At 42.2% G+C, this 9719-nt stretch overlaps 1 protein-coding gene across 5 annotated transcripts in view; it reads left to right on the forward strand.

Moving 5' to 3' along the window:
• The window catches only part of pax3b (paired box 3b), a 33005-nt gene extending 24963 nt beyond the window's left edge, over nucleotides 1-8042 (forward strand). For 3 of the 5 annotated variants that reach the window (XM_050056977.1, XM_050056957.1, XM_050056947.1), the window contains exons 8-9: nucleotides 334-613; nucleotides 6501-8042. In XM_050056977.1, coding sequence (XP_049912934.1) covers nucleotides 334-613; nucleotides 6501-6535 — 315 coding nt within the window. In that variant the 3' untranslated portion in view covers nucleotides 6536-8042. Of the gene's footprint in view, nucleotides 1-333; nucleotides 619-6500 lie in introns of all 5 variants that reach the window. The other 2 variants (XM_050056985.1, XM_050056968.1) reach the window with 1 other exon arrangement.
• Nucleotides 8043-9719: the final 1677 nt, after the last annotated feature.

Here is a 9719-nt window from a genome sequence, read left to right on the forward strand (position 1 = left end):
ACAGCATCCCAACTTTTTTGGAATCAGGGTTGTATAATGTAAATAGAGTACTTTAATTTTGTTTATAACATTGTCGACCATAGCATGCTTTTTTAATCTTTGGGCTTGGGGGAAGGTGTCAGTTATTTTCAAGTCAAAAGGCTCAGTGGTGTTGAAGTCCAAGTTGAGTTGCAAGTCTCTTTTGATTTTGTCAGGTGGAGTCTAAAGTCATCAAATTTGAGATTCAAGTCTGACTAGAGTCCCAAGTCATGCTAACATTACAGCGACTCACTCTGACACTTCACAAAAACTAATCTAACCTTAACTTCTCCTTCTCTATCTCCTCCCAATCAGGTGATGGGTCTGCTGAACCCGGGTGGTGTGCCACATCAGCCCCAAAGCGACTACGCCATCTCCCCTTTGACAGGCGGCCTCGAGCCCCCTGCCGGCATGGCCGCCAGCTGCAGCCAGCGCATGGATCACATCAAGGGCCTGGAGGGTCTCACCAGCGTTCCCTCCATGTCGGCTCTGCCCTCCCTGCCCAGCTCCCAGTCCTACTGCCCGCCCTCCTACAGCTCACCGGGCTACACCGTCGACCATGTGGCGTCCTACCAGTACGGCCAGTACGGACAAAGTAAGGTCAATAGACTTCACCTTTTTATTTTCACTGTTTACTTCCTCACACACACCTGCACAAACAAATTCAAAATTCACAAGTCTTTTTCTTACACATTTATTTATTTGTTTACAAAAAAGCCTACTTGTGCTTTTTGTCCCTGTTCAATAAGTAAATATATAACTGATATTGTAGCTGGTCGAGGTGGAGCAAATTTTGACCAACTGTGTATTAACAGTGGTTCCCAACTGGTACAACCAGGGTCCAGATTTCTTGCTTAGTCATTAGTTCAAGGTCCACAAGGTTTAAAATATGGTGGGTTAGAGTGTCATACTTGTGTTTGGCCATGTTATTGAGCTAGTTTGCTGTCTCTCTCAAGAAGCTGTCAGTTAGTCACGCACTCTACAGCAGGAAACAGGACTTCAAAATAAAAGTTCTGTACCGGAAATTCACTGTACTGAAAAATAGTGTGTTTTTTTTTACAAATTTTGACATGTTTGTGAGTCACTTGCAGTCCATTCAGAATGGGCCCACGACCCACTTTTGGACTGTGACCCACCAGTTGGGAACCACCGATGGCTCACCGAAAACAACCAATCAGAGCCTAGGAGTCTCAAACGCAGCTGTCAATTAATGTAAAACAAGAAAGCCTGCTTTGTTTCGACTGTATCCAACATGGCGGCCGGGTCACAAACGTTCTCATTTCACAGCAAAACAGTGCACTAAAATATGTTTCTGAAAACATTTGAGATGAGAAATAGGCAGCGCAGTAACAGAATCTCGATTCGTATTTGATCAGAGCTTTAAAGTTTGACTGCAGCTCATGAGCAGTGACTGACGCGCTGCGCTAGAGACTCCTTGTGTCATTCACACTCTGTACAGTAATGCAATTAGAAGCGTTACAAGGTAATAGAGTAGGTGTATAATGTTTTTTGTCTCAACTCTGTGTGAATATAGTGACAGTTTCAGCAAACATGACAATTTAAAAAAAAAAAAAAGAAAGTTACCCAAAACAGCTTTAAACAATATTTCCCTCCACAATGTAGCACACAAGAGTGAAGCCAAGCACCTCAAAATTGTCCCTAAGTAAATTTACTTAATTACACTCTATCCGTGTAATTACCAACTGTCTCCATTCACACTGACTGCACTTAGTTTATAATCTCTTGGTGATGCTCGACATGCTGTAAAGAATAGAACACTTTTTTTGTCAGAAGGTCCTGACATGGAAACTTAAGTGAAATTCTGAAGTGCTGATGAGCGTGACGTATTTTCAGTCTGAATATTTTGGGCTTATAACTAAAATCAGATAAATCCTGTTTTCAATCGTCATCCTTGGGTTTATCTGCACTTTGATAGTTTTTAATTCAAAATGGGTTTGAACAAACTCAGCCGACAAAAACCAAAAACCAAAACAAAACAAAGAAAGAAAAAACACTCACAAAGCTCGATTTAAGGACAGTAAAAAAATGACGTTCATAGTTCGAGAATATCAGAGCTTGATTTAGTGATAGTTAGCACTTTTGCCATGATGGTAATGATTTTATAAAGCATTGGTGCCTGCAGGTTCTTGAAAAAGTTATAAATATTAGGGCCTTAGAAGTCACTGAATAGTCTTAAATTTGAATTAATGAGTTTTTAATTGCCAAATACATGATCTGATTTCATTCATCCATCTTTTTAAATTTCTTTTTGTCAAAACGATTCACACTCTTCTGCATTAAAGTCCACATTTCTGATGTTACAAATCTTTAAACCTAAGATTGAACCTAACTCACTGTAATAACCATATTCCTACACAAAACCTACCTCTGCACTGGACTACACATATATGCTATTCTATGCTACTTACCTTTATACTTTCCTCCAATGCCTGAACAAAAGAAAAGATGATTTGTCCAAAAATTAGACCTTAATTTGGTTACAAAAAGCTCTTATCAAGCATTACATTGAAGTGTCTGATACCTGTTGACACCCTGAGTGTTACAGAAGTTGTCGCAGTTGCTGATTTGTGGTATCTACCAAATTAAAGAAAATGTCTTTAGGAGAATATGCTCATCTCAGGGCTTAGAGATCACATGACCACAAAACAACACAGCCACAATTTTGTTTTTTGTAATCTATGACCTGAAGCAATTTGAAGACCTTTCCAATTCTCTAGTGTAAACCGCTGACTGGTTTCAGAGTGGCCTTTCACTTACTTTCAGATGAAAATCTAAACCAAGTCAGCCGACAGTGTATGATTATTGTGCGCTCTGGTAGTAAGATGCGTAACTTGTAACCACAAACCTCCTGCTTTGATTCTAGGAATATTAAAAAAAAGAAAATGCTGACAACAACACAGGTCACTGCTTGTTAAAGGCAGCGAACATTTTTCCGGGTGCAATCATGCAGTCTCAAGTGTTGGGGTTAATTGTGCAGATCTGATTCCATCTATGAGGCGATCAGCCTGGCGCTGATACTGAAATCTGTGGTTAGGTCCGCCATGGAGTCAGCTCCCATCAGGGTAACGTGTAGCCCCAGTAGTGCCTGATAGCCCCCTTAGACTGTTTGCCCTCAGAGAATACCTACCTGTCCAGCAGTGAGAGGGTCTTTCACTTCGCATTACTGTTACGTTAAGGGTTAAAATCAACTTCAAACAAATCCCCGTCGAACTTTGGAAAGCAATGTCGTTTTCCGTCACAGCGTGATTACAGCGGCCGCCGTTTCCAATTTTGGTCCACAGGGGGTTGACCAATCAGGTTCATCCACTGACCTTGTGGCAACCTCAAGACAACCGGGCCCTTCAAAGAGCGTGGCAGCGGTCCAACCGGTCCGACTGTGTGTGTGTGTGTGTGTGTATCAAATGAATATCTGACTTAATATCCGAGAGCAGCAAATGTCTAATGAAATATCTCGGTCAGGTATCTCAAAGTGAACAGAATAAAGAATTAGGGCGACACACATGAAAAACCTCTCGTATGTGGCAGTGTGCGCGTACGTACACACCAGCTCAGAGGCAGCCACCAGGACAACACACGCACTCACGTACACCTCCACAGCGTTACAAGCCCGAGCACTCCATCTTGATGTGATTAATCAGTGCGACTGGATAGCCGGTGTGCGGTTGGGTTTGGAGCTGCAGAGGAAAGGTCCTTTCTGGGGGTGGACGGATCCTAATAGCCTCTGGCAGGGCGGCTATTAGAAACAGGTGCTAGGACTGAGGTCAGCTGGGGAAGCAGTGTTGGATAGTGCCGCTCCTGGTTCCAGTGCAGAGGAGACTGATTCACACTGCGGCACAGCTTTGACGACATGCAGCTCTCACTGGACTGCCTCTCGGAAACTACAGTGTTGATCCATGAAATACTTGTTTGTTTTTATTTTGATAGTGTTGCTGTTGCTAAGCAGGCCGAGCCGCGGTGTTTCTGCACAGAGCTTTGCAGCGGTCACCTGTCATGTAGTGAACCAGAGTCTTTCTCTCTGACTGTTCTGGTGACGATCAGCGCTCACACTAACTCCTAAAGTCCTACTAAAACAGATTAGCTCCAAATTGAAATTGCAAATAAATTTTGAGGGAAACTCAATGCTGAGCAAATTACGTTTTCCACAAACATAATTAGGAAATTGCTAATTAATGTACCTTTAGATGCACAGTTAAGTCAAGCTATGGTTATACCTCGATTAGGCCATTTAATTGGACCACTGTCCTTGTCCCAGTAAGCAAGCACGGTAGGGGAATTGACTTACTGAACGAAGTATGTCCGACTCCACCACGATAGGTGGCGATAGGCCCCCTTTCAGCTTCTTTTTTGGTTGACCTATTATGTCACAGACCAAACAATTGACAAACAAGTTAGCTAGCAGTAAACTGGTACCACGGTGGACAACTTTACAACTCTGTACATTTCGTCTGTCCAAATAATGCACAACTCTGGATGTAGATTTCACCATGTTGTTACCAGCTTCTTCTTTTATGCATTTAATGCTATTCGACTTCTGGGTCACCTCGGCCAGTTTGGATCCGATGCAGGGGTAATTAAAGTCCCAGTTGCATTATCTGGGTGTGTTAGTCCAATTTTCCAAAACTCAATTTAATACGATTTCAGTCAGTCAGTTACATGTATTTTTTAGTCGGACTGACACAATAAATCAATTTTCTCTGATGTCATGTTAATGCGCTGACTGAAAACCTGGTTCAGTTACCAGCAAAATGTTCAGTGACAACATATTCTAGTTGTTTTTTTGCCAAAATAGATAATCTTGCAACACGCTGTCCACTCATAATGACTACAGCATTACTATTTTTTAAATATTACCTTTTTTGTTAGCATTTAACTGAAATCACAAACTTTTCTTAACCTTAACCAAAGTGCATTTGTTGTCTAAAGGTCCAATAACCTGCTTCTGCAACTTATCCTCATACAACGGTTCGTATGGTATCCTACAAGTTAGCTCTCCACATATGATGTTAGGTCCTTACTGTAAAGTTACTTAAGTAACGTAAAGTTATGGAGGTAAGGTTGAGGAAAAGAAACAGGGCGAGGTCGTAGCTTAAAACAATTCAAAGTTCACACAATTCCGAAAACTGGTCTCCTGGGGAAAGTCCTGTGGTTTGTGACACATCCACCGCCCCAACCTGCCTCCAATCTGGACCGCTTCCTTGTTTACTCTTGTCAGAACATTGGTCACGTGATCGCAGCCTTTCAAAATATGTGGGTTACACACAAATTACTGACTCGTAATTACGTGGGATATGTACGAATTTGGGTCCGTTACTTTTCATAGGAAAACGCACAAACAGTGCATGAGAGCAGCCTGCCTACTGAAGCCTTTGTGGTACACGAATATATATTGTATCGTTACCTGACAGAAACGTTGTCTCTGAATATTTTCAGGCAACAACAACCTCATTAAGAAAGCAGTTTAATAACATACACATGTAAATTCAAGGAGACAGGCTTGAATAGTAGCAAGTACTTCACCACAGATTTCTAAAGAAAAAAGTGTTTATTGTTGTGTTTGGGGCCCTCTTTAACGGGAACTGCCCATTGGTCCGACCATATTAAACCCATTGTTCCGAAGTCCCGTTGTTCCGAAATCATCATGATGCCCTGTGGTTAAGGTCTGGTTAGGTTTAGGCACAAAAACCACTTGGTTAGGGTCAGGAAAAGATCATGGTGTGGGTTAAAATGAAAAAGAAAGTGACAAACACATAAGCTGTGCGCCTGCTCCGCCTCAAGCCTTTCCCAGCTGACCCACAGCCGGTCGCAGCGCACCATCAAGGCAGAAATACACCCGCCGGGAGCCGTTCAGCACCGCGGACCGTCGGACTAATGGGATGTCGGACCAATGGGCTGTTGGACCAATGACATGGACCCTCTTTAACAGCTGATGCACACACTGATATTTCATGACCTTTCTGATGTGCTTATAATCATGAGTTTGAAGTGATGACATGTTTCAGAAGTCCACAACAGAAACTACACACAACAGTGCGCCATAAGCAAAACACAATGAAAAAAGGGGGTTTTTACAACCTTGACACGTTCACGAGTCACTTGCGGTCCATTCAGAATGGACCTGTGACCCACACCCACAGTCCTACATCATACCTCAGATAAAAGATTGTTCCAGTTTGCATTTTTGCTGTGATTGCGGAATTGCTGTTTTTGAGTGGCAGAAATCTTGTTGTATTTGTCTGAGTCATCCTCACACCTCTGTTCTCCCCCTCCACTGACCTTACACCCCAAACCACTGTTAGCACATGCTATGCTAACAATAGCCATATGTTAACAAAATGCCCAGCTTCAACATATGCCCGGAATTTACTGCGGCCGTATATCTCTTTTATCATCTTTCCACCTTATTTTTTTTAAATCCCTTTTCACTTGTAATTTAACAACTGTTTCATCCTCTTCTTTTACAGGTGCCCTTTCTTATCTGAGGCCTGAAATCACCTGATCGCGAGCTTCGGACTTCACAGAGGGACATTTGTGTGTACAGTGATGGAAATTTTTTAATATCTGGACCAAAATTTATTTTGCTACCATTTACCGGGACATGTTCTCTACTTCAGGACATTATATTATTAATTCTTGGTGGAGAAATGGACACAAAAACAAAAAAGAAGGGACCACAAGAAGGATTATCAGACCAAAAACTGTTGATTGACTGTGAACAAAAACTGTTGATTGACTGTGAAGAAAAAAACGTTGATTGACTGTGAACATTGCATCAGTATTGACGACGAGAGATGGCAGTGCTTAATGTGGTTGGTGCGGTGGAGCTGTGACCGTCTACGGCACCCTGCAGAGGCACGTTCCACAGACAAATCCAGTGACCAAACACCATCCGTGGACTCTGCCTGTGGGGTCTCTGTGAGGACAGCAAACTCAAATCTCTTCGTCATAATCAACCGGCCTCTGAGGCGATGCTTGAAGGAACATGTTTACATATCTTAGGGCCACATGAGTACGTATAAAATTCCATGTACACCCAAATTAATCCCCAAAATGTATCTGCTCAAAGGGGAAAAAGAAAAGGGCTTTGTTGATTTTATTGCATTTGTTTGAGATCTGTGCATCCCACACATGGAGAGGAATTCCAGAGACAGAGAAAAACAAACGTGAGCAAACGAATCTGTGGGTTTTATTGTGTCAGAAACTCTAATGTACACCGCAGCTGTACTGCAGTGAAAGTTCATTCAAACATTCCTCCTACCTCCTCCCCCTCTGCCTCCCTCTCTCTCCTCTCGCCTTTCTGTCTAACTCTCTCTGTCTCATTGATGTTTCGGACGGTGAGGCAGGGATCCCGGCCTTTTGTAGTTTTAGAGAGGAACTCGGAAGAGGTCAGGGGGTGACTTTAGGGAAAGTGACAGATGAGAGAGCAGCAGAGGAGGGCGGCGGAGAAGTGGCTTTAAAGGAAGGAGGGGATAGGCAAGATCGATCACAGGGTTAAAAACCCTTTAAAGATCCTCTCCCGGCGAGAAAAAGCCACCGGGTCACAAGTCACGACCGAGAGACACTTGAGAATCCGAGAGGCCGAGAGAGTTTAGACTAAAGACAGCCATTCTCCCAGCTGACCAGAAGTGCAATATCATGTATCTCAGAGTCGACCTCACCGTTAAAACAATAATAAAAAAGTCAAACGTGCCTCTTAGAGTCTTACGAAAGACTTTGGATTCATTCTCTGGATCTAGTTTGCAAAGGAGCAACACATGTGCCTTTGAAGGCTTTTGGGTCCACAACAAATACGGAACATTGTTAATATTGCCTGTAACAGCACACTGAGGACCACATTTGTGAGGACTGAAGTCAGCGTGGTGTCATGAGAAAAAGAATGAATCAAGGGAATGCCAATGTAAACAGAAAATTACCAGGAATGAGAAAGCCAAAACTGTACTTTATTTTTTTTAAATATTTTTTTCGTGTTGCTTGGAAAGTTGTTTTTTTTTTTTTGTTTCTATTTTGCATACACAGGAAAATTAGGATTTTAACGCATTCTGGACATATTTATTGTCTCAAATTTTCTGTATGTCAACAGTGTAAAAGTTCCCACAATGTATACGTGAGTGGCAATACTTTACCCATCATGCTACGGCTCAGTGCCTCCATGAGCACCCTTGTACATCTGTCTATGTTAGAACGACCCAGTCCTTTCATTCCTTTGATATATTTTTTGTATTATTTGACAAAGCGATATGACATGATGTCATGTGTACAAGCGCATTATCACTACTATTTATAATAAAATAAAAATACTGAAAATAGCCGTTTCTGTTTTCTTGGTGTTTTCTCAGCCTGATGCTGATCACTAAATGGAGTCTTTGTATTTATTTTTGCCGCAACATGACAAACAGAAAGCGAGTGACTGTCATTTCACTCTATAGAAGAATACCAGCGCAGTCGGAGACAAATATGTACTTTTGAAGACACTCATGTGAACCCTCCAACCAAAATAGGCCCGGCCAAATGGGAATCACCAGACATTCGATTTGACAGTGAACACAACAGGCTTTCTCACAGATGGCTGTAAATGCTCAGACATCTGCATTGGTGTGTATTAATACCCCCGCTGGCCCCACGCTACTGTAACAAACTGACTTTTGTTTAACAACCTCTCCGATGAGGAGAACAAGCCTTAAAGCGTTTTGGACAAACAGCACACCCAGTCCCTCTGAAAACCTCTGCAACCCATCCACCCTGCTTACATACACAGGGCCCGCTCTGTGCGTGTGTTTGTGCACCACATGCATTCATACATTATGTCCATGTTCACATGTAGTGTTGTTTCTGCGTCTGTGTATGTGTGTGTGTGTGTGTGTGTATGTTCACGCAGCCTGAGGGTATTAAGCCTAATTATAACATTCTTCTGATTAATCGTGTCTGCTCGCAGGCCTCGGAGGGGTGGCGCTGTGTGCAGCTCGTGCAGCGGGGACCACACACTCTATAAATAAAGTCTAAGTCAATAACAACGTTAAGGATCACTCATAGTCTTGTCAGCTCTGTTTGCTAAGCCTAAAGAGTTCAGCCAATGGGAGGACAGCGAGACACACACATGCCAACAAACACACGCACACACTCTGGAAAAGTACAAGCGGCGGCGCTCTAATCACCTGCGGATACACACTTTGGCGTACAGATGTGAACGCACAGCACACACACACACATACACACACACACACACTGTTTGCTTTCTTAATCAGTCCATACCATTAAAGATGAAGACAAATCACACCTGCAAAATTCCGAAGCTAAGACATTACTTTTATTAATGAACCCTCCCCTGCACTGAAAAGGCTATTATTTCTTTAATACACCCCAGAGTGTAGTTAAATGGAACTATTTTAATGGTATTTCATACTGCGGGATAATGACAGATTTTTGGGATTGTCGGCCTGGCAGCTGAACTCCACACATACAGCTATATTCAAATAAATCCAATCAAAATAAGCTGTTTTTTTTATTATTTAATTATTATTTTTTCCCCATTTCTAAATGAAAAAACAATCCTCTATGTTTAAAAAACACAAATGTAAGCCACTGAAATTGGTCAGCTGTGTTTTAGCCTCACATTTAGAGCAGTACACAAAATAATTACAGCCCTTATTTGTGTGTTTTGCTCACACCTGTGTGAAGCACAGAGA

Source organism: Epinephelus moara, chromosome 2 (genome assembly GCF_006386435.1).
Source record: "Epinephelus moara isolate mb chromosome 2, YSFRI_EMoa_1.0, whole genome shotgun sequence".
In the NCBI taxonomy this organism is placed as follows: Eukaryota; Metazoa; Chordata; class Actinopteri; order Perciformes; family Serranidae; genus Epinephelus; species Epinephelus moara.